Raw genomic sequence first — 26,561 nt, 5'->3', positions numbered from 1 at the left:
GTGGGTGAACTTAAACTGTATGGCTATGCTGCGGTGTGTGTGTGTGTGTGTGTGTGTGTGTGTGTGTGTGTGTGTGTGTGTGTGTGTGTGTGTGTGTGTGTGTGTGTGTCTGTCAGTGTCCTATCTGTGTGGATGCGTCTCATGTCAGCTAATCAAGGGACACTGACACACACACACACACACACACACACACTCGACGCATAGATAGACTCGCGTCAGTTTCCTGCTCACATCGAGTTCTCTTTTGCTCTTGAACAAACAATAACACAGAGGATTTTGAGTATTCTCATATTAGAGTCTTAAATTAGTTAAATAACGTCTTAAATGAACTTAAAGAGTTGTGAGGAAATGAGATGCGCGGGACCGCGCGTGAGATCCGCGGTTGTTCTTAAAGTGACAGGAGCACTGATGATGCCTGTCATTAATGTTCATCAAAGAACAACGGGAATAGAGAAAATTGTAGCTTTAATGATGATTCATCTATATTTCATTTATTATTTATGCAGTTAAGGAAGGTTTGATAACTATTACATTTCTGTATAACAGGGAAGGCCATGGGTAAATATAACATTTATTATTTTGGGATATAATCATGGTATATATAACATAATATATATATAACATATATAGGTGGAGGGGTGTTTATTACAACATAATCATGGTTTATGAAGACATTTCATGTGTCCCCGTAAATCAAAATAGCTTTAACAGCATATTAAACAATTTTTTAATAAAAATGTAAAAATGCAGAATGTTTTCTGTGATGGTAGGTTTAGGGGTAGTGTGTGTGTGTGTGTGTGTGTGTATGTGTGTGTGTGTGTGCGATATGTAGGCTTAGGGGTAGTGTAGGGGGATAGAATGTACAGTTTGTACAGTATACAAACCATTAAGTCTATGGAATGCCATCTGCCTGTCTTTCCCCTTCCCACTCTCTATCTGTGTGTGTGTGTGTGTGGGGGGGGGGGTCTCTCTCTCACCCTGTGAGTTTGTGTGTGTGCCTTTCTCTCAGTCCTTACCCTCCCCCTCACTCTCACTCTATCATTTTGTTTGTGTGTGTGTGTGTGTGTGTGTGACTTTCTCTCTTGATCATAATTTAACCCTTTCATATAGGCTATCACAAATAACTATCACTTGAAATAAAAACGTCATGTGATGTGTTTGCCAAGATCACGTATGATGCACATGTCTTTAAATTAATTATTTACTGATATAATATAAATGTATTAAAACATAAATTTCACATGATTTTATAAAAGTGGCTATTTATAATAAACTTCCATAAAATGTAGACACGCATCTTACTCTTACCTGACACTGATATTAAAATCATCTTTGCAGTTTCTGTGATTTGGCTCCATTTATACATTTTTTATTAAAAGAAATTTATTGGACCACCCATATTGAAATGAAAGCATGTTTTATGGTGCATAAGATTGGTGCACAAACGGTAGCTAAGGTAGCTCAAAAACACATGAAGAGAAGTGTTAGAATAAAACAACATCAGCATTCGAATGGTATTCTGAACTCATTCCAATTTGACCTTTGACATAATCTGACATGAAATTCATAAAAATTTAATTGATCTCATAGATGTGGCTGTTGTGGTTTGTGGTCATAGCAGCACCAACTGCTGCAGTTAATGTGGTGAATTCAGATGACTTTGACATAGTCCTTTTATGTTTTCCCATTTTAAATGCCTATTGCCTGCCGTGCACAGTTAAACTGATGCCACCGGGGTGGCGGTGCCACCGGCTTGGGCCCGTCATCGCTGCTCGCAGCTTTAATTATTAGGGCCCAAGCCCTGAAAGGGCGCAGAGCCCTATTGTTCTTCCTCAGATTATTCTTTGTTTTTTTTTTTTTTTTTTTTTTTTTTTTTTTTTTCGACTTCTCGGGTACTTTTGGGGCACTTAACATGCTCGAAAACTCTTGAAACTTCGCACAGGCGTCGGAATGCGCGGCCATCAGAGCCGGGCTGAAGCTGGTACCCGGGCGTGGCAGGGGGACTCGACAGCGCCCCCTAGAACACACTTAGAAACTTGGTCCATGTATCAAACACACTTGCACGTACATGTATGAAACTCGGTACACATATAGACCTCATCGGGCCAAACAACTTTCGTGCTCATAGTTATGCGTCAGCCCAACAGGAAGTGAGCTATAATGGGTTGTTCGGAAAACCCATGCTCTGGAATTTAATATACTCCTCCGAGGCCATTGTTTCGATCATTGCCAAACTCGGTCAGCATGAAGTGAACATATCCAGGATGCTAAATTGCGAGCGGATTTTTGATATCTCAAATGGTTTGGCCGTGGCGAAGCAACGAATTTATGGCGAGAAAAGGGAAACAGGAAGTGTGTTATAACGTCAGCAAACATTGACTGATTTGGATGAAACTTCAGCTGTGTGTTCGTTGTAAGAGGCCGATCACATGGATATGACTTTTGTGAGTCAAAGTTATAGCGCCACCAACTGGCAGCAGGAAGTGTGTCACTTTCAAAAATGCTTTGAATCACCATCTTATTTTCACCCCATTTACTTCAAACTTCATCAGTATAATGTGAAAACATGACAGATAGAGACGTATGAAATGGATTCCTGAAATTTCAAATACTGTTGCCATGGCAACGTGTCAAAGTTTAATAATCTTTTGGCTGTTTTGAGGCTCTTAGCATGCTTGAAATTGCTTGAAACTGCTTGAAACTCAACACACACATCAGAGATGTCAGTCAGTACACATTGGCAAAGCATCAGAAATGGGCGGGGATGAGGGCCTCTCTAGCGCCACCTTTTGACAAAAGTGGGGGGGTTAGTTTTATCTTCAGTCACCAAACTCGGTACATATATTGTTCTCTTCGAGCCGGACAACTTTCTAATTTACAGTCATTAGCTCCGACCAACAGGAAGTCAGATATTTTGGTTTTAAGGTGAATATTTATGTAATTCAGGGTCTGAGTTTTTACGTTCTCCTCGTAGGCGATTTATTCAATCTCCACCAAACTCGGTCAACATGAAACAAAGATACGGAAGATGCTAAAATGCGAACGAATATTGGATATCTCAAACGGTGTTGCCATGGCGAGGGATTAAATAAGGACAAAAAAAGTGGAACAGAAATTGTCTCATATCTTGTAAAATAATATTTTGATTTAAATTAAATTAAGATTGTATGTTTGGTAATTGAACTTAGATTAATTTAAAATGACTATACTATTTTTCAGATGAATATATATATTTATTTTAAATATTTTTTTAAATAATCAATTCTGTATCTGTCTGTGCTGCTCTCCCCTCAATGAACACAAGATGGCAGCATTGTATTAGTTTTGAAGCAGGATAAAAAAAAAACTTGTTTCTCTCTCTCTCGTTTATGTGATTTATGAGGACACAAATTTGTATAATGACATGGGTATTACACTGGTATTACAACGTGTATGTGTGTGTGTTTAAAAACATACTAAAACAATGTTTTATTAACCACTAAAGGGTGGCAGTGTTGTGTTATTTTTTAAACTCTCTTTCTGTGTGTGTGTGTGTGTGTGTGTGTGTGTGTGTGTGTGTGTGTGTGTGTGTGTGTGTGTGTGTGTGTGTGTGTGTGTGTGTGTGTGTGTGTGTGTGTGTGTGTGTGTGTGTGTGTGTGTGTGTGTGTGTGTGTGTGTGTGCAGGCCCGTCGCGACAAGGCAGGCAAACCAAGCAATTGCTTGGGGCCCCGAGCTGGCCTGGGGCCCCAAGACAGCGACAGGTTAAGAATAAAATGAAACGACAAACTGTGTGAGCGCCCCATTGATAGTCAATGCAGTAAAGTGCAATGACACTGTTATCGGGATCCCCCTTAAGGGGCCCCTCTCAGAAGTCGCTGACAGCAGCCAGCCAACCACGCGATCTCTGCTGCGGCAAAATACAAAATCTTCGGATTTTAAGCGGAATTTTATGCTTCAGGAAGCCAGAAAAGAAAAAACAGAAAGGAAGAGGAGGATAAGAAAAAACAAGATAGTGGTATGTGATAAATTACACTGGATAAAATAGCTCTACTTGTCTTGTACAAAAAAAGTGTAAGTTTGCAGCAGGTAGGCTAGCAAAAATATGTTTATGTTAGCTATCGTTACCTGCCTGACGGCAAATGCTGCTTGTAACGAACAGTTAGTGCAACTTTTTTTTCGAACAGACGGAATGACATGAGATTGCTATAGCTTTGTAATAGGTTTTGATGAAAGTGGCATAGCATGCTCTACTAACTATTATTTATGCTATGCATAAATAACCTGGAATAGTTAATATAGCTTGCTATATTAACAATTATTATAAACATTATTTAACCAGAAAGAGGCAGAGGAACATGATTTTTTTCATAGCTTATCTTAACGTGCTAGTGTCGGGATATATACGGTAGTGACAGTTTATGCAAATATGACATTATTTTTATGAGTTACCAATAGATCTTGAACAATTACTTTATTCTGTGGCAATTTTTACACTATTACATTTTGAAGTACAGTATCAGGACAACCCACATGTTTGACTGGTACTGTTTACATGTTTTACTGGTACTGCCCACGTTTTACTGGTACTGTTTATTAACTATTTAACAAGGTATTATAGTCATCGGTTGCAACTTTATAATAACCATCCAGATAATGTTTATAGACAGTTTACAAAACAACTAGTAACCCTTAAGTATTCCCAAAGTGTTAGGAATATCTGGTCCGTCTATCTATGTAAAAGTAATGTTTATAGATGTTTAAAAAATGGTTACTTAAAGGTTTAAAAAAAAAAATTAATGATACAGTGGTGTTTTTTGCAAATGTTTTCAAATTTTATGCACAGTATATGCAACAACAGTATTTGCACTGTAAACCTTTTTATTAATATAAAGTGTGGGTGAACTTAAACTGTATGGCTATGCTGCGGTATGCTGTGTGTGTGTGTGTGTGTGTGTGTGTGTGTGTGTGTGTGTGTGTGTGTGTGTGTGTGTGTGTGTGTGTGTCAGTGTCCTATCTGTGTGGATGCGTCTCATGTCAGCTAATCAAGGGACACTGACACACACACACACACACACACACACACACACTCGACGCATAGATAGACTCGCGTCAGTTTCCTGCTCACATCGAGTTCTCTTTTGCTCTTGAACAAACCATAACACAGAGGATTGTGAGTATTCTCATATTCGAGTCTTAAATTAGTTAAATAACGTCTTAAATGAACTTAAAGAGTTGTGAGGAAATGAGATACGCGGGACAGCGCGTGAGATCCGCGGCTGTTCTTAAAGTGACAGGAGCACTGATGATGCCTGTCATTAATGTTCATCAAAGAACAACGGCAACAGAGAAAATTGTAGCTTTAATGATGATTCATCTATATTTCATTTATTATTTATGCAGTTAAGGAAGGTTTGATAACTATTACATTTCTGTATAACAGGGAAGGCCATGGGTAAATATAACATTTATTATTTTGGTGATTTAGGTAAAATGGTTTAAAAAAACACAGCAGAACCACAGCGCATCTGATATGACTGGCATAACGCTGGCGAAGTTAGGGACCGTCTGCAAAGTTACATACAACATTGAAACGTGTATAACGTTACCAAACTTCACTAGCATTTAAAGAGAATGACAGTCATAAAACTGACTGTAAAGTGATCATCTAGGTGTCAGGTATGATGCACACATTTTGATATTTAATAAAATAAACTGTCAAATCATATGGAAATATGGATATGCATTATTTCTCTAGGATACTGTTTGGGCTCTAACACAAAATATGCTAGATTTAAATGCATCATAGCTGAACACTGATGAGAATATTTCTTGAGAATATATTTACAGAGATAATATTAGAGATTATATTTACGACAAATTATTATTATTTATGCGTTATGCGTTGCTATTGACGACGGCCATTAAGTAAAGAAATTCCACAGAATCTAGCTTAAAAAAGTGCTTAGAGCTGCTTTAGTTATTTGTTGTTTGTTTAATTTCAAATATAAAACTTGTTGAAATGTTTTAAGTGTGTGCATCTGTTCTTTTTGAACACTTTCATCTTGTTTGAACAAAACCGTGATAATATTGATAACCGTGATAATTTGGGTCACTATAATCGTGATGTTAAATTTCCATACCGTTTCATCCCTACTTTAGTGTGAATAAGTAAAAAAGAACTACAAACACCTTGAATTAAATACTGGCCTTCTGGACTTACAAAATTTTGAGCAGGAAAATATAACTTTTATCTATTTTATCCTATGATATTAAAATTAATCTAAATTTAAATTACATCATGGGTGTGGCTTGTGGTGATAGTGGCACCAGTTGCTGCGGTAAATTTGGCACATTCGAGCGATTCTAAAATATTCTCCTGTTTAAATGCATATTGCCTGCCGTGCACAGTTAAGCTGATGCCACCGGCGTGGCGGTGCCACCGGCTTGGGCCCGTCATCGCTGCTCGCAGCTTTAATTAGGGCCCAAGCCCTGAAAGGGCGCAGAGCCCTATTGTTCTTCCTCAGATTATTCTTTGTTTTTTTTTTTTTTTTTTTTTTTATTTTTTTTTTCGACTTCTCGGGTACTTTTGGGGCACTTAACATGCTCGAAAACTCTTGAAACTTCGCACAGGCATCGGAATGCGCGGCCATCAGAGCCGGGCTGAAGCTGGTACCCGGGCGTGGCAGGGGGACTCGACAGCGCCCCCTAAAGTGGGGTCTGAAAACTTGGTCCATATATCAAACACACTTGCACGTACATGTATGAAACTCGGTACACATATAGACCTCATCGGGCCAAACAACTTTCGTGCTCATAGTTATGCGTCAGCCCAACAGGAAGTGAGCTATAATCGGTTGTTCGGAAAACCCATGCTCTGGAATTTAATATACTCCTCCGAGGCCATTGTTTCGATCATCGCCAAACTCGGTCAGCATGAGGAGAACATATCCAGGATGCTAAATTGCGAGCGGATTTTTGATATCTCAAATGGTTTGGCCGTGGCGAAGCAACGAATTTATGGCGAGAAAAGGGAAACAGGAAGTGTGTAATAACTTGTGCAAACATTGACTGATTTGGATGAAACTTCAGCTGTGTGTTCGTTGTAAGAGGCCGATCACATGGATATGACTTTTGTGAGTCAAAGTTATAGCGCCACCAACTGGCAGCAGGAAGTGTGTCACTTTCAAAAATGCTTTGAATCACCATCTTATTTTCACACGATTGACTTCAAACTTCATCAGTATAATGTGAAAACATGACAGATAGAGACATATGAATGAATTCCTGATATTTCAAATAATGCTGCCATGGCAACATGTCAAAGTTTAATAATGTTTTTGACTGTTTGTGTGCCCTCCCCTCTATCACCAAAAGGGGGCAGTGTTGTATTATTTTTGAAACTCCCTTTCTCTCTCTCTCTCTCTCTCTGTGCTTGCTTATGTGATTTATGAGGACACAAATGTGTATGATGACATGGCTATTGGTATTACAACGTAGTGGTTAATGTGGACATGAACTATGACACTATATCACTACAGAACTCATTTTCTAAATCACATTTGAGTTACAATTCTTATCATCTGACAGCCGTGATTTCATGTACTCATTCAGACAGAACTCTTTTTTTAAAACAGAGGAGTGTGAGTGTGTTTTCTATACATGTGCTTTACAGAAGGTCATGTGCTGTGTTTGCAAAGATCACTTTTGACACATTTGTCTTTAAATTCATTATTTACTGACATAGTTCAAATTTATTTTTAAAAAAAATTCACATTATTTTCTACAAGTGTCTGTTTATAAGTGTCTTTTTTTCACAGAAAGTTTTTGTTTGAACGTGAATATTTGTATAATTCAGTTTCTGAGTTTTTACGTTCTCCTCGTAGGTGATTTATTCAATCTCCACCAAACTCGGTCAACGTGAAACGGAAGCTTAACGCATTAAAAATATTTAACGCAAATAACACAGCGTCCGTTTTTATATCCATTTTTGCTTAGCGTTACATGATCACGCTCCTATTCATGTACATGCTTCCAAGCGCGACAAGACACAAGAGAGCGTGCTGTATGCCAGTGTCATGTCTGTGTGTGTGTTAGTGTCCTGTCTGTGTGTGTGTGTGTGTGTGTCCTGTCTGTGTGTGTGTGTATGTGTGTGTGTCAGTGTCCTATCTGTGTGGATGCGTCTCATGTCAGCTATTCAAGGGACACTGACACACACACACACACACACACACACACTCGATGCATAGATAGACTCGCGTCAGTTTCCTGCTCACATCGAGTTCTCTTTTGCCTAGGGTTGCCAACTCTCACGCATTTGGCGTGACACTCACGCTTTCAGGCTCTGTCTCACGCTCTCACGCTGCCCAACTTAATCTCACGCCAAATTGCCAAACCTGCTTTTGATATTAAACAATGTCTAAGCTTTTACATTTTTTAAAGTTTTAATGCGAAATTCAAACAATAAATAGCGTTTTGGCGCTAATATGGCATAACAGTTAAAGCCAGAGTGTTGAAAAACCATACGGAGTTGCGACATGCTCTATCATCTCCCGGCGGCGCGCGCAGTCGTGCTTCACAGAAATCTCAATACTTCTAGCGCTGTGTCAATACATTTGAATGGCTTGATACACAACAGCTCCACTTTACAGGGGTTTGCAGCAAGTTTTGGTAAACAGTACAGCATAGTGTGCATTGATTATTACATCAACCATACAGGATCGTTTTATAATGGAGAGTAATGCAACAATGTTAACATTAATATTAATGTTTTTTATTGTACTTAGCCTTCAGGTATTCCATACTAATTGGTCATACTCATACTAATTGATGGTCAAATGTGACCATACACCTTAACTATTTTTCAATTAAATAAATGTTCTATATTTTAGTTCAATAATATTTATTGAATATTTTGAGGAGATCTTTTGGTACTAAATACTAGTTGTACAATATTTATTGTCAATAATGACCACTTAAAATATTTTTCTTTTAATATTTGTATTATTTATATTACAATTAGTATAGTAATAAGGTTAAATTAGAGAATTATTTTTCAAAGAGGCAAATTAGAGTCATTTTGTGGAGTCAGCCTGTCATTAATGTTCATCAAAGAACAACGGGAACAGAGAAAATTGTAGCTTTAATGATGATTCATCTATATTTCATTTATTATTTATACAGTTAAGGAAGGTTTGATAACTATTACATTTCTGTATAACAGGGAAGGCCATGGGTAAATATAACATTTATTATTTTCATTTATTATTTATTTATTCCATTTATTATCATTTATTATTACTATACTCTCCTTGAAGTTTACTTCCCGCTACTTTTTCCCTCTTCCTCCCAACCGCGGCTGCAACTGTCTTCTTCTTCTTCGATAGTAGCCTAAGCCAGTGTTTCCCAACCTTTTATCAGTCATTTTATCATACGTTACGCTAGGGGTGTAACGGTACAGATTGCTCACGGTTCGGTTTGTATCACGGTTTAAGGTTCACCGTTTCGGTACGGTTCAGTATTTGCTATGTTCAGGGAAAAAAGGACTACTGTCAAATAAAACAAAAGAAAATAATAAGAACAAATCATTTAAATACAAGCAGCAGCACAAATAAATACTATTGAGCAAAGATACTAATAAAATAAACTATGCTTTTCAGGTTTTTCAGGTACGTCTAACATTAGTTTTCAGGTAGGCCTACAGAAATTGATCAAATGTAAAATAACATTGCATATATGACTGTATAAATTAAAGATTAATCCTATTAAACTTACAAAAGTTATTCAATCAAGAGCAGTGAGTGATGCCCTTGTCTTTTGTTTGACATTAAACAGACAGCAGTAAAGGCTACTGCCCCTTTAAGACCTCGGATATGCGTCGTCTTTTCTGGACTGTATAAAGCTTACTTAAGCCATATACAGACTATGTCTGCTAGAATACTCATCAATATGTTGACATACTTTTTGCGTGAGTTTGTCCATTCAAGAGCAAGACTTGAAAGAGAACTCAATATTTGCGCGCTGAGAGACGTGTGCGCGCTCTCGGATGAGTGCACGGAAAATTTTCTCACAGTGCGCGCGACTTCTCATTCGCGTCTTCTGGCACTAAACCAGATAGTTGCGTGTTCTGAGTTAACACAATCAGAACTTAAAAATACGGGATATTTTACGGGAAAATACTAAAACGGGAAGACAGCGGGAAAAGAGCTAAAATACGTGAGAAACCCGGAAAAAACGGGAGGGTTGACAGCTATGGTGTGTGTGTGTGTGTGTGCGATATGTAGGCTTAGGGGTAGTGTAGGGGGATAGAATGTACAGTTTGTACAGTATACAAACCATTAAGTCTATGGAATGCCATCTGCCTGTCTTTCCCCTTCCCCCTCTCTATCTGTGTGTGTGTGTGTGTGTGGGGGGGGGGGGTCTCTCTCTCACCCTGTGAGTTTGTGTGTGTGCCTTTCTCTCAGTCCTTCCCCTCCCCCTCACTCTCACTCTATCATTGTGTGTGTGTGTGTGTGTGTGTGTGTGTGTGTGTGTGTGACTTTCTCTCTTGATCATAATTTAACCCTTTCATATAGGCTATCACAAATAACTATCACTTGAAATAAAAACGTCATGTGATGTGTTTGCCAAGATCACGTATGATGCACATGTCTTTAACCTCTTAACAAGCGCCCCATTTTTGTGGAATTTTTTGAAAACGATATACCCAAATGAAAATGTCTGCAGCTCTTAAACCCTATGGTCTATATTCATAAACCTGGTCTTATTTTAAACTAGACACTTGAAATATTGCTACCCAAGAGTCATAATAACTCAAAGTAATATGGGAACAGAGTAATATACATGTAAATATACATGTAAGTGACTCACGTTTTTTGTTTTTTGTTTTCAATTAGGGAAAAAAATATTATAATTTAATGTTAAGAGCCTGAAAATAACTTAAATATAAAACTGAATGTGTAATCATGTCATGATTCAAATATGAGGATGATTCTCTCAGTAATGTAGCTTCTGTGAGCTTTTATGTCAAGAAAAGTCTAGGCGTCATTTCAAAAAGGCCATTTATTTCAGAACATTTGCTATTGTAAAGAGTAGTTTTTCATTCAAATAAATCTGCAATAAACTGCAATATACTACTAATTATAATGGATAAATAGTTACTGAAAAACTAAAGCAACTATTTACAGAGATTACAAAGTGTAAAAAACTCATTTAGCTGATAATAAGTGTCAGTGAGAGACAGCGCGCTCCACTGCAGTTGCGCCATGGAGAACGTGCAGCCAGCGCGCAAACAGTATTCACCAAAGCCTACTTACGCAAACTGCGCAAGATAATGCCTTTTGATTGGTTACTAAGTCCATCAATCAAACCTTTGTTGAAAAGGCATTGGCTGGGCACCGAGTGCCTTTATCCAACGAAAACCATGGGCGCAATGATTGACAGCTCACCAAGCCTGTAAGGCACTTCCTCTATATGATGCATCCCAGAAGAGTCTCTGATTGAAGGAGAGAGACGGGGGAGGGTTTAAAATACGTGGGAGAAGCCATTCTAGCAGGGGGAGTTTGCCAGACACGGAATAGAATCGATATTTCATTGAAAATGGACATGATTGATCACGCTAACTCAAAACTCTCTTGCAAACAACGGAGGATTTTTAGTTTTTTCCCTATTTTTTCGTTGTTTTGGATTAAAAAGTGGGATGCATTTTGAAGAATGGACTCTTACACAGAGATGTATGCGGGTGTTTATTGGATTCGTCCGATCTGATCTGAACGACAGGAGATGAAAGATGAGTAACGCTGATATTTTTCTAATGTTTACATGGCCGGTCCTTTAGTGTTTCATTTAACCCTTTCCTCTCTGGTGTATTTATTGCAAAAACAAGTTCAGAACATGAATCTTGAGTGTTTTAGCTTTCAAATGATGCATAGTTTGTGATAGTTGATTGAATATTTTGTATAAAACAAAAGTAGATAAAAGTACACACCCCCCCACTTCCGTCAACCCCCCCGTCCACGAACCGGTGCGGGTTAAGAAGTTTTAAATTAATTATTTACTGATATAATATAAATGTATTAAAACATAAATTTCACATGATTTTATAAAAGTGGCTATTTATAATAAACTTCCATAAAATGTAGACACGCATCTTACTCTTACCTGACACTGATATTAAAATCATCTTTGCAGTTTCTGTGATTTGGCTCCATTTATACATTTTTTATTAAAAAAAATTTATTGGACCACCCATATTGAAATTAAAGCATGTTTTATGGTGCATAAGATTGGTGCACAAATGGTAGCTAAGGTAGCTCAAAAACACATGAAGAGAAGTGTTAGAATAAAACAACATCAGCATTCGAATGGTATTCTGAACTCATTCCAATTTGACCTTTGACATAATCTGACATGAAATTCATATAAATTTAATTGATCTCATAGATGTGGCTGTTGTGGTTTGTGGTCATAGCAGCACCAACTGCTGCAGTTAATGTGGTGAATTCAGATGACTTTGACATAGTCCTTTTATGTTTTCCCATTTTAAATGCCTATTGCCTGCCGTGCACAGTTAAACTGATGCCACCGGGGTGGCGGTGCCACCGGCTTGGGCCCGTCATCGCTGCTCGCAGCTTTAATTATTATTATTATTTTATCGACTTCTCGGGCACTTTTGGGGCTCTTACCATGCTCAAAAACTCTTGAAACTTAGCACACACATCGGAATGCGCGGCCATCAGAGCCGGGCTGAAGCTGGTACCCGGGCGTGGCAGGGGGACTCGACAGCGCCCCCTAAAGTGGGGTCTGAAAACTTGGTCTATATATCAAACACACTTGCACGTACATGTAAGAAACTCGGTACACATATAGACCTCATTGGGCCAAACAACTTTCGTGCTCTAAGTTACGTGTCAGCCCAACAGGAAGTGAGCTAATATGGGTTGTTCTGAAAACACATGCTCTGGAATTTAATATACTCCTCCGAGGCCATTGTTTCAATCAGTGCCAAACTCGGTCAGCATGAAGTCAAGACACAGAGGATGCTAAATTGCGAGCGGATTTTTGATAACTCAAACGGTTTGGCCGTGGCGAAGCAACGAATTTATGGCGAGAAAAGGGAAACAGGAAGTGTGTAATAACTTGTGCAAACATTGAATGATTTGGATGAAACTTCAGCTGTGTGTTCGTTGTAAGAGGCCGATCACATGGATATGACTTTTGTGAGTCAAAGTTAAAGCGCCACCAACTGGCAGCAGGAAGTGTGTCACTTTCAAAAATGCTTTGAATCCCAATCTTATTTTCACCTGATTGACTTCAAACTTCATCAGTATAATGTGAAAACATGACAGATAGAGACATATGAATGGATTCCTAATATTTCAAAAAATGTTGCCATGGCAACATGTCAAAGTTTAATAATGTTTTTGGATGTTTGTGTGCCCTCCCCTCTATCACCACAAGGTGGCAGTGTTGTATTATTTTTGAAACTCCCTTTCTCTGTATGTGTGCTTGTTAATGTGATTCATGAGGACACAAATGTGTATGATGACATGGGTATTACACTGGTATTACAACGTAGTGGTTAATGTGGACATGAACTATGACACTATATCACTACAGGACTAATTTTCTAAATGACATTTGAGTTACAATTCTTTTCACCTGACAGCCGTGATTTCATGTACTCATTCAGACAGAACTCTTTTTTAAAACAGAGTGTGAGTGTGTTTTCTATACATGTGCTTTACAGAAGGTCATGTGCTGTGTTTGCAAAGATCACTTTTGACACATTTGTCTTTAAATTCATTATTTACTGACATAGTTCAAATTTATATAAAAAAAAAAAATTCACATTATTTTCTACAAGTGTCTGTTTATAAGTGTCTTTTTTCACAGAAAGTTTGTTTGAACGTGAATATTTGTATAATTCAGTTTCTGAGTTTTTACGTTCTCCTCGTAGGCGATTTATTCAATCTCCACCAAACTCGGTCAACGTGAAACGGAAGCTTAACGCATTAAAAATATTTAACGCAAATAACTCAGCGTCCGTTTTTATATCCATTTTTGCTTAGCGTTACATGATCACGCTCCTATTCATGTAAATGCTTCCAAGCGCGACAAGACACAAGAGAACACGCTGTATGCCAATGTCCTGTGTGTGTGTGTGTGTGTGTGTGTGTGTCAGTGTCCTGTGTGTGTGTGTGTGTGTGTGTGTGTGTGTGTGTGTGTGTGTGTGTGTGTGTGTGTGTGTGTGTGTGTGTGTGTGTGTGTGTGTGTGTGTGTGTGTGTGTGTGTGTGTGTGTGTGTGTGTGTGTGTGTGTGTGTGTGCAGGCCCGTCGCGACAAGGCAGGCAAACCAAGCAATTGCTTGGGGCCTCGAGCTGGCCTGGGGCACCAAGACAGCGACAGGTTAAGAATAAAATGAAACGACAAACTGTGTGAGCGCCCCATTGATAGTCAATGCAGTAAAGTGCAATGACACTGTTATCGGGATCCCCCTTAAGGGGCCCCTCTCAGAAGTCGCTGACAGCAGCCAGCCAACAACGCGATCTCTGCTGCGGCAAAATACAAAATCTTCGGATTTGAAGCGGAATTTTATGCTTCAGGAAGCCAGAAAAGAAAAAAGAGAAAGGAAGAGGAGGATAAGAAAAAACAAGATAGTGGTATGTGATCAATTACACTGGATAAAATAGCTCTACTTGTCTTGTACAAAAAAAGTGTAAGTTTGCAGCAGGTAGGCTAGCAAAAATATGTTTATGTTAGCTATCGTTACCTGCCTGACGGCAAATGCTGCTTGTAACGAACAGTTAGAGCAACTTTTTTTTCGAACAGACGGAATGACATGAGATTGCTATAGCTTTGTAATATGTTTTGATGAAAGTGGCATAGCATGCTATACTAACTATTATTTATGCTATGCATAAATAACCTGGAATAGTTAATATAGCATGCTATATTAACAATTATTATAAACATTATTTAACCAGAAAGAGGCAGAGGAACATGATTTTTTTCATAGCTTATCTTAATGTGCTAGTGTCGGGATATACGGTAGTGACAGTTTATGCAAATATGACATTATTTTTATGAGTTACCAATAGATCTTGAACAATTACTTTATTCTGTGGCAATTTTTACACTATTACATTTTGAAGTACAGTATCAGGACAACCCACATGTTTGACTGGTACTGTTTACATGTTTTACTGGTACTGCCCACGTTTTACTGGTACTGTTTATTAAACTATTTAACAAGGTATTATAGTCATCGGTTGCAACTTTACAATAACCATCCAGATAATGTTTATAGACAGTTTACAAAACAACTAGTAACCCTAAAGTATTCCCAAAGTGTTAGGAATATCTGGTCCGTCTATCTATGTAAATGTAATGTTTATAGATGTTTAAAAAATGGTTACTTAAAGGTTTTAAAAAAAAATGTAATGATACAGTGGTGTTTTTTGCAAATGTTTTCAAATTGTATGCACAGTATTTGCAACAACAGTATTTGCACTGTAAACCTTTTTATTAATATATAGTGTGGGTGAACTTAAACTGTATGGCTATGCTGCGGTGTGTGTGTGTGTGTGTGTGTGTGTGTGTGTGTGTGTGTGTGTGTGTGTGTCTGTCAGTGTCCTATCTGTGTGGATGCGTCTCATGTCAGCTAATCAAGGGACACTGACACACACACACACACACACACACACACACACACTCGACGCATAGATAGACTCGCGTCAGTTTCCTGCTCACATCGAGTTCTCTTTTGCTCTTGAACAAACAATAACACAGAGGATTTTGAGTATTCTCATATTAGAGTCTTAAATTAGTTAAATAACGTCTTAAATGAACTTTAAAGAGTTGTGAGGAAATGAGATGCGCGGGACCGCGCGTGAGATCCGCGGTTGTTCTTAAAGTGACAGGAGCACTGATGATGCCTGTCATTAATGTTCATCAAAGAACAACGGGAATAGAGAAAATTGTAGCTTTAATGATGATTCATCTATATTTCATTTATTATTTATGCAGTTAAGGAAGGTTTGATAACTATTACATTTCTGTATAACAGGGAAGGCCATGGGTAAATATAACATTTATTATTTTGGGATATAATCATGGTATATATAACATAATATATATATAACATATATAGGTGGAGGGGTGTTTATTACAACATAATCATGGTTTATGAAGACATTTCATGTGTCCCCGTAAATCAAAATAGCTTTAACAGCATATTAAACAATTTTTTAATAAAAATGTAAAAATGCAGAATGTTTTCTGTGATGGTAGGTTTAGGGGTAGTGTGTGTGTGTGTGTGTGTGTGTGTGTGTGTGTGTGTGTGTATGTGTGTGTGTGTGTGTGTGCGATATGTAGGCTTAGGGGTAGTGTAGGGGGATAGAATGTACAGTTTGTACAGTATACAAACCATTAAGTCTATGGAATGCCATCTGCCTGTCTTTCCCCTTCCCCCTCTCTATCTGTGTGTGTGTGTGTGGGGGGGGGGGTCTCTCTCTCACCCTGTGAGTTTGTGTGTGTGCCTTTCTCTCAGTCCTTCCCCTCCCCCTCACTCTCACTCTATCATTGTGTTTGTGTGTGTGTGTGTGTGTGTGTGTGTGTGTGTGTGTGTGTGTGTGTGTGTGTGTGTGTGTGTGTGTGTGTGACTTTCTCTCTTGATCATAATTTAACCCTTTCATATAGGCTATCACAAATAACTATCACTTGAAATAAAAACGTCATGTGATGTGTTTGCCAAGATCACGTATGATGCACATGTCTTTAAATTAATTATTTACTGATATAATATAAATGTATTAAAACATAAATTTCACATGATTTTATAAAAGTGGCTATTTATAATAAACTTCCATAAAATGTAGACACGCATCTTACTCTTACCTGACACTGATATTAAAATCATCTTTGCAGTTTCTGTGATTTGGCTCCATTTATACATTTTTTATTAAAAGAAATTTATTGGACCACCCATATTGAAATGAAAGCATGTTTTATGGTGCATAAGATTGGTGCACAAACGGTAGCTAAGGTAGCTCAAAAACACATGAAGAGAAGTGTTAGAATAAAACAACATCAGCATTCGAATGGTATTCTGAACTCATTCCAATTTGACCTTTGACATAATCTGACATGAAATTCATATAAATTTAATTGATCTCATAGATGTGGCTGTTGTGGTTTGTGGTCATAGCAGCACCAACTGCTGCAGTTAATGTGGTGAATTCAGATGACTTTGACATAGTCCTTTTATGTTTTCCCATTTTAAATGCCTATTGCCTGCCGTGCACAGTTAAGCTGATGCCACCGGGGTGGCGGTGCCACCGGCTTGGGCCCGTCATCGCTGCTCGCAGCTTTAATTTAAAATTAGTCTTTATATCAGATATGTGAAAGTTATGTAAAAGGGAATAAAATGTAAATTATAATTACATATTTATGGTCAAATGAAGTCACCTTTATTTATATCGCGCTTTATACAATACAGATTGTTTCAAAGCAGTTTTACAGTGATAACAGGAAAATTATGCATTTCAGCTGTTGTTCAGTTGTTGTTCAGTGTTCAGTTCCGTTGTAAAGATCATAAATTATTAGGGTTGGGTACCGAACTCTGTACTTTTACGACCGAATTAAATTGGTACTACCGGGTACAGATTCACATTAAATCAATCAGTACCAAATTTCGGTACCTGAGAACGCATCTAGTGATATAGACTAATATCTGTGAATATTAAACCGCAAAAAGACTATTTAAATACAAATCATGCGTGTCTCTGTGCGAATGAATGCCGTATACGCGCAGTTTACCTCTCTCTCACTCACACTCACAATCGCATGTTTCCATCTCTACGGTCTCATATGAGGACATGAACGCCGAACATCATCTCCAGAGCCAATGAGAATAGCTTTATGAGCTACTGTCATATCATAAACACACAGAAACTCAAAGGTCTTCACGGCAAACCCGTCAAAATAAAAGTTTGCCTTAACTTGACAAATATATCACTGTTGTACAGTAGAATTTAGATACGTCTCAATGTAATAATAATAAATGATCAAAACTTAATTTTTAAGTAATAAATAAAAAAAATTCTTCATGTTTTAATTTTAACCGTATAAAGCTGTGCAGCAATTTGACAAAAAAGTTTAATTAAATTAAAAGATAGATTAAAGGTCCCGTTTTTTGTGTTTTTTTGAAGCTTTGATTGTGTTTACAGTGTGCAATATAACATGTGTTCATGTTTCATGTGTAAAAAAACAGTATTTTTCACACAATTTACTTATCTGTATACTGCTGTTTTCACTGTCCTCAAAACAGCCTGAGAATTTCCTCGTTCTATGAAGTCCCGAGTTCACGTAACACGTAACGAGTTCTGATTGTGCCAGCGATTCCCGTGTTGTGATTCGACAGCAGCTTAGCTCACGTTGCCCGGAAAGGTCAAGCCTCTTACCATAACGGGGAGATGAACGCGCTCAAACTACAGCCCCTGAAGTCAAAACAAAAGTGATTTGACTCCGGGATGAAAATAACAGCGTCTGAACGACATGGCGACAAACGCAACCGAACCGAGCGCAACACTTCCTCTTCTCCACGAGGGAGCAACAAGACCACGCCCCCTTTTTCGCGTATTCTTGTGGGCGGAGGTTAGTCGACAAACTGCTCTACTGACGTAATTAAAGCAGGATGTACAGAGATGTAGTCCAAAACGGCCGTTCGCTGTAGGCTTTGAAAGGGAACTTCTGTTAAATAAAATATCTCGCTTGGCATTGAACTTTGAGCTTTATAATTTTACAGGTATTATTTATGCTCTAACAGCAACATTACACACTAACTAAAGTTTGAAAAATGGGATCACGAAGAACAGGACCTTTAATGTATTTTGTCTTCATTTGATTACCAGAAAATACTCAACACATAATTTGTGGGAAATATTTTCATATAAATGAAATTTATAAAAAAAAAAAAAAAAACATAGGCTATGGTTGTTCTTATTAATTAAATTAAGTACTAGCCAACTATTTACTAGTTAATATTACACTATACAAATCACAGACAAATCACAGACAATTGCAGACAGAGACTGGCATAATGTCAATAACACTTCTATAAACGACTTACAGGTTCTTTACAGTTATTGATGTAAACATCCCTAAAGTACCAAAAAAAGGTACCGTTTGGGAACCAGTACCGGTACCGGTTAAAATGTGAACGGTACCCAACCCTATCAATTATTAAATTGGTTCATTTCATCTATAAAGCAGGTCTGCAAAAAAATATGTCATCATCCAGCTCAGTTCAGTTCTCATACAAGCGTCAGCGAAGTCAGATCAATATTATTGTTGAATATTAAGTGTCCCCAACTTAGCAAGCCAGAGGCGACAGTGGCAAGGAACCCAAACTCCACCAGGTGACAGAATAGAGAAAAAACCTTGGGAGAAACCAGGCTCAGTCAGGGGGCCAGTTCTCCTCTGGTCAACGAACAAACACGGTGTGACCATGATTCTGCTGCATCATAAATCAGAATTCAGACCGAGATCGGTACGGTAGCATTCAAATATTCATCCAATACAAACTACAATACATGGAATACAAATGATGTTCATGCTGTTCTTTTCCAAAGAATAAAAGAGAATGGTGACTAGAGGGTTGTCAAGCTCCAAAATTGACAAAAAAAAAAAGAACCAAAATAAAGTCTATACTGGTAAAGAGCTAAATTCAAAGTCTTTTTGAGGTCGTATGAGAGATTTGTGTTTTGAACAGGACAAAATGTATTATTTACTGAAAATCCTGGCATTCGCCATATCTCTCAAATCTTATTCATGCAATTTGTATATGCACATATTCAAATTTGGTCAACCAGGTTTGGTAAATGAGAAGAGTTTAAATAGTTTAAAAGGATAATTTTGTCATCAAATGGAAATTGGAAAATGGAAATTCTGTCATCATTTTCTTTGATTTGACCCAAGTTTCTTTGTTCAGTTGAGCGCAAAAGAAGACATTTTGAAGAATGTTGGCAACCAAACAGTTGCTGGTCCCCTTTGACATCCATATTATGAAAAATATATAATATGGAAGTCAATGTGCACCGGAAACTTTTGCCAGGTTGGCAAAATTCTTCAAAATATCTTATTTTGTGTTCAACAGAACAAAGAAACTAATTTACAACAACTTGAGGGGGAGTACATGATGACAGAATTTTCATTTTTGGGTGAACTATCCCTTTAATATCATTGACATCAAACCGGCATGACATGACTTGATGTGCCATATCTGACATCCCCTGGTCGCTGTTCACTATCACCCTATGAGGAAATGCCAACACTTTGGAGAATTTGTATATCGCGTTTGTAAATTTTCACACGGCCTGCTTACGCACCACTGAGGGTTATGTTTAGGTGTGGACCTTCATGCTCAGTTTTTTTCTAAAACCGTATATTTATGAATTTATACAAAATCAACAATTAATAAAAGTTACATTTTCTCATGAGATCAGGTTGGAAAAAGCAGTCAATACTCTGCTAAACTTCCCCTTTTGTGTTCCATGCAGGACACAAAGTCATATAATACTGGAATAATATGACGGAGAGGACAGAATGTCCATATTTTATCCTGCTAGACAAACATGGATACCAACATCTGCCCATCCTGAACCACTGTCTGATACGTCCCCCGGGCCCCGAAGGCAGTTCAATTCTGAACAATGAGGATATGCCAAAAAAGTTCAGCACATCTGTGTTCACTTAGTCACAAAGACGTCAGGTGGGGAGCTGCAAAGTCACTGAACAGGCCTGGCCAAATATAGATATGTAATCTTTGTATCAGTTGCATGAATCAGCTTGAAACCAACAAATAGAAATGTTGCATTTACAAAGTAATCTGGCAGAGTTACTTTCTGTCATGCAAGCCTGTCAAACTTTGATGCCGTTTCAACTGGGAAACTGCAGAAATCTAAACTGATGCACACTGTTCTTTTCCACGGCTAAGTTATGATGCCATTTAACTGATTTACAGAAAGTGACTAATCTGACCCTCAGGTCAGTGTACAGGAAAATAAAATGAAAAAACAGTACAGTGCTCGCTGGTATGGGGTTAAAATCGTGTGAAGCAAAGAGCAGCTAACATGACTGATATTGTAAGAGCCTTTGCATAAATTCCCCCATGCCAATAACAATATACTCTGTGACTGGGATTTTGAGATGTATAGGTCACAAATATGGAAATACTGAACAGGATGCATTCTTACAATAACATATTTTACAGAATACACAATACATTTGCCTGAATTGGTGCAAAGTCTCTCATATTTTGATCTCAATAACAATACACATTTTGTAAAGCGCAATCAAGGGATAACTTAGATTTAAAAAAAAAAAAAAAAAGATAAATATTTCCCTACAATATGCTAGGAATTTAGCTCTTAATTTGCATATTTTGCACATGCATGGTTTGAAATGGTAAATCCCTTTTCACTGTATTTCATGTACCAGGTATTTTACAGCTGCTGTTGCTAAGCAATTGCTCACATATACTATGTCTAACCATATTTCCTAGGATCCTGAGCTGTATTGTGAAAGGCATCAACATGACGGAGCGGAATGAAAGTTATAAACGTCCCTCTGAAATCTGTGCTATGCTTTTATAATGCAGTCAGAGAGAATTTCACAGCTTTGTCACTCTCAAGGGTGCTTTCATCCTTAATGTACAACACTGGAGGGCACAGCAAACATGTCCATCACTTCAGCAATGACCTTCCACATGTAAGCAAAGGACGTGTTAGCGTCCTGCTAAAAAGCACACACAACTTAAATAAGCCTGACCTGCTGGTCTAGCTGGTGACTGAGATGGTTGTTGGTTTAGCTGGTCAAACGGTTTAAACCAGCCTAGCCTGTGAGCTGGTTTTGGAGAGGTATTGTGCACAGACCAGCTTTGACTGTGGTGGTAACCATATAGAATTACCATTTTGGGTTCCAAAACAGCGTTAAAACAGCTCAAATATACTTTTTTTTAACTATAAAGAACCTTTTGTACTTTGGAAATGTTCCATGGATGTTTAGGTTCTTCTTAGAACCATAAATGCAAATTAAAGAAACAAACATTGATTTTTAGTTTTGTGCATGTTGTCTGCTTCAGTTCTCAGTTAACAGGTCCCTCCACAACTGATAAACCTCCAGACTTAAACTCAACAGCCCCACTGAAAGGTTTTCCAGCGTTTCTTATGTCCTTACCTTCCAGGATAACTTCTCTTCCCGCTTTCTTCAGCACCTGCACCGCCTCGTCGTGCGTGGCGTCCCGCAGATTGATCCCGTTCACGGACAGTATCGCGTCCCCCACGTAGAGCGCTTGAGTCTGATCCGCTGCCAGACCCTTGAATATTTTACTAATAAGAATAGGCATCTTGTTCTCCTTCCCACCTTTGATGCTTATCCCTAATCCACCGACCTCCTGCTTGATAACTTTGACACATCTTTTACGGTTCGCAATCGCTTCGGGAACTTGTGAGTCCGTGAAAGGAGTCCTTACTCCGGCGTTGGGACTGTTCGTGGGGTCCGGCTGGTCGTAGGAGCCGTTGGTGGTGATGCCGTTCAGGTTGACGCTGGTGTCTGCAGCGGGCTCCTCGCAGCTGAGCGTCAGCGACTCGTCGCTTAAACTGGCCAGCACCGCGTGCCATCGCTCCCGTACTAGCACCTCCAAACATGCACTTTTCTGCACTCTGTTACCACAAACCGCCATCTTTGAAGCATTCTTAAAATGCCATGTGATTTCATAAACACGCACAGGACTTTACCCCCGAACAGGGAAAAAGTTGTGATTCAGATTGAATAGTTTCAGCCCCTCTACATGCTCCAAAGCATATCCTCTTTGGGTGGAGCAAATGTCTGAGATGTCCTGTATGTCCTGTAGCCATGCTGAACCCTCTCGCTGTCAGGAAATGTTTGGATTTTCTGTGAAGTCTGTGTGATTCATGTAAATACACCATTGATCTCGGGCATGTTTTTAACCAAAATGCGTTTACACTTCTTCCTCTAATGAAAGAATAGGAAGAAGCAATTCACATCGTTCAATCGGCAACATTGTTATTTTCATGTTTTAAGTGTGAATTGGCAGTTTGTAATTCTTGTAAGGAATATGTCAACGTCTTTTTAAAGGAACTGGAAATGTTCTGGATACGTTCCGTCTAACGAAAAGTGTTCCTTTTCCGATGACCTCAGGTGAACGCGGTTTCTGTTCACGAGCGTTTATTTACCTCGTGGAAACGCGCAGCGCCACTCGTAATCACACTTTTGTGGTTACCGGAATATTTGTAACTCCAAATATAATAAAACAGCTTTATTTAAAAAGAACATGCTATTTTGAAAAGGTAACCACCCATAATTAGCGCCTTAAGTACAAGTATTAAACATTGATTTCAGCTGGTCTTATTCACACTAACAGGTTTTGAATGAAACTGAAATATATTTTGTATCTTCATTGATGCTGTCTTGGATGTACGTAATGGAAAAAAAAAATATTTGTGGTGATTATCTTCAAGCAAGGTGGCAAATACCGATATATGTGTAAACAAAACGCTGCAATGAAGGGTAGTCCCGCACGGCTTTCAGTGGATCTAAAAGTAGAGTTTTCACTGCCATCTAGTGTTTATTCTTGGTTATTGCACTTATATGCTACCAGTGAGGAAAAGTAATAGAGGAAACAAATTGGTTTAGTTTGTTTAACACGTGTCAATTTATGTTTCAAGTTTTTGTCAATTTTTTGTTTAGTTTTTGTGTATGAATTAAATGATCATATTTCACTATGACCTTTCCTGTGGATTTTATATCTTTTTTTGTGCATTTTATTAACTTTTTTTTTAAATTAAAAGTCGATTTTACTTTATATTATCTTGTAGGCTATGTGAACATTTTTGTCCATAAGCTACTGTGAAATGTTGAAACAGAATAAGATAAATGTTTTTAATTACACTAAAACATAACAAAAAACATTAAAGGGATAGTTCACCCAAAAATTAAAAGAGATTACAGTTTGTAAAATGTTTAAGATATTTTTCTTACACTAACGTATCGCTTTGCTTCAGAAGGCCTTTATTATATGCACTTTTATGGACTTCAAAACAGAAACAACCATTCACTGTCATTGTGAAGCTTGGAAGAGCCAGGTGATAATTTTTGGGTGAACTATCCCTTTAACTGACAAAATCATGCAGTCATTGTTGGACTAAGCACTTTATAGCCTACGTTTGTTTGTTTGCCTTTTCTATGAACAAATAGTTGTTTTGCTTGACTGACAATCAAAGCCAGAAAAATAGCTGTAGACTAAATTAACCCTTCAAAATAGGCCTTTTCTGTATAGCAGGTTAGATTTACAAAACTGATGTTGATTTGAAAATCTTTGTTGCACTTCCACTCTTAGTTCAGAAGCTGATTTTGAACCAACATTTTGATCAATGTTATAAAATACAGCAGTCAAACATGATCAGAAGTGCGTATCTAAAGTTACTGAGAACAACAGTAGTGTTGCTGTGAGTCATAGATGCCCTAAACATTGTTTTATGTCACTCTGGGTTTGATTAAGATTAAATAAAGGGATTAAGAGTACTTGCATGAAATGTACAAATTAACCCCACAACTTGCAGGAATTTGTGCCTGTAATTTACAAGGGCTGCTGTACCCAGGGGAATGTTTTTTTCCTCATTTGGTCCTTTCTAAATTGTGCATGTGCTTTTTGTCGGTCCCTCACGATTGTGAAACAGCAGGGGGGCACATACAGCTCATTAGAGTTGAAATAAAAGGCCATGTTGAAACATTAGTGCTCTCCCTTGTATGGTGAGAAGAGAATGACTCAGAGGTGAAAGACAGATACAGCGATGCACTTTCATTACTTCCTCACTACCATCAAGATTCTCTCTATGTGCGGTTCTTTTATAAGATGATCTTAAAATAGCCTACTAAATAAATCAGCAGTGACGTGAGAATTATTCAATGACTTTTCAGTATTTCTGTCATAATTTTAGTTTGAGATTTTAAAGGAACACGCCAACTTTTTTGGACTTTAGCTTATTCACCGTATCCCCCAGAGTTAGCTAAGTCCATACATACCATTCTCATCTCAGTGCGTGCCATAACTCTGTCTGACGCACCCACCGCTAGCCTAGCTTAGCACAAAGACTGGAGGTAAGCTATGATTTTCCACAATGATATTACGCAGCGCCTGAAAATAGTCCCCAGCACACTCTCTGTGCAAGCAGGTTGTCACGTTGGTTATGTTGACGGAAGTTAGCCTATTTTCAGAACGCTGCATTATATCATTGTGGAAAATGGTACCCATGGTACGGCAGCAAATTTCCATGATTATTATGCAGGATTGAGAGAATAGTTCCTATATCAGTCTAGAAAATCGCAACTTTTCATTTTCCATCGGTCTTAGTACACAATGTAACTATACACATCACAACATGTAAATAGGAAAATGTTGGCATTATTTTGTCACTTATTGAGCAGTAGGCTAGCTGGAGCCGTTTACCTCCAGTCTTTGTGCTAAGCTATGCTAGCGGTGGGTGCGTCTGACAGAGTTATGGCACGCACGGAGATGAGAATGGTATGTATGGGACTTATAACTGCGGTGAATTAGGTCCCAAAAATGTGGCGTATTCCTTTAAACAGGACTTTTTCTTATAGCCTTATAAATGTAAATGATAAATAAGACAATTTTCTTCCCTTTTGTGACGTATATATCCAAGTGAAACTGCTTTTCATACAAGCAAAAAAAAAGAAGAAGGGTGGGACGTGATTTTATTAATCAGGAACTGATTGGATGGTTGTGGTTTGCTATTGCTGTGATATTGCCAGTAAACACATCATCAGAGAAATGGAGAGATGCTGCTGCAAGTAATTTTGATTAAAGATTATGAGGTCACATTACATTTTTTAAAATTATTTTTTTTAATGATGTACATGGATAAATCACGTATAAATGCACCTTCTGTTGGGACTGGGAGACTCTATTTAGTGCATTCTGTCAATTAATTTCCACGAGCGAAATCCAGTCATTTCAATAGGAATCTACATGATCTGTAATTTTTTTTGCGTGAGTGCGAAAAGATTTACCCCTAGAAGGTTGAAGGTTTTTTTTAGTTGGACCTTTCTTTTGCCCTCAAATTTTTTTTTTTTTTTCCTTTACCAATTAAATATTTGTGGTTACTGAAATATACGGTAAACATGTATTTATATACTTATAAGAAGAAGAAAAAATAGTATGCTAATTTTTGTATGGCTGTCATTGTACATTGTTGGGTACTCATGGGAACTTTAGAGTGGATTACCAAGCTGTAATGCAATAAAAGTGTATTAGCCTATTAGAAATTCAGTCCAAGATGTCAGGGCGATCTATTAGAAATGTCTGTTATATCAGCATGTGTATTTTGGACCTCTTTAGTGTAGTTCGGGATTGTGCTGTCACATTCATTGCTGGAAAATTGTAGGCTACTAAGATAAATTGCCAAGGAATTCTAAACTTCATTAACTCCAGCAGAATCTAAGAATAACTGTATAAGGAATAGGTAAGCAAAATGTAGTGTTTAA

At 38.0% G+C, this 26,561-nt stretch overlaps 1 protein-coding gene across 1 annotated transcript in view; it reads right to left on the bottom strand.

Annotated features, from left to right (window-relative positions):
- sntb1 (syntrophin, basic 1) overlaps nt 1–22,913 on the bottom strand; it is a 105,649-nt gene extending 82,736 nt beyond the window's left edge. The window contains exon 1 of the mRNA XM_079837295.1: nt 22,212–22,913. Within this exon, the coding sequence (XP_079693421.1) occupies nt 22,212–22,716 (505 nt within the window). The 5' untranslated portion in view covers nt 22,717–22,913. The remainder of the gene's footprint in view (nt 1–22,211) is intronic.
- Nucleotides 22,914–26,561: the final 3,648 nt, after the last annotated feature.

The sequence above is a fragment of the Gobio gobio genome (assembly GCF_949357685.1).
Source record: "Gobio gobio genome assembly, chromosome: 15".
Classification (NCBI taxonomy): Eukaryota; Metazoa; Chordata; class Actinopteri; order Cypriniformes; family Gobionidae; genus Gobio; species Gobio gobio.
Note: the sequence above shows the minus strand (reverse complement) of the source record. Positions and strands in the feature narration are given on the sequence as shown.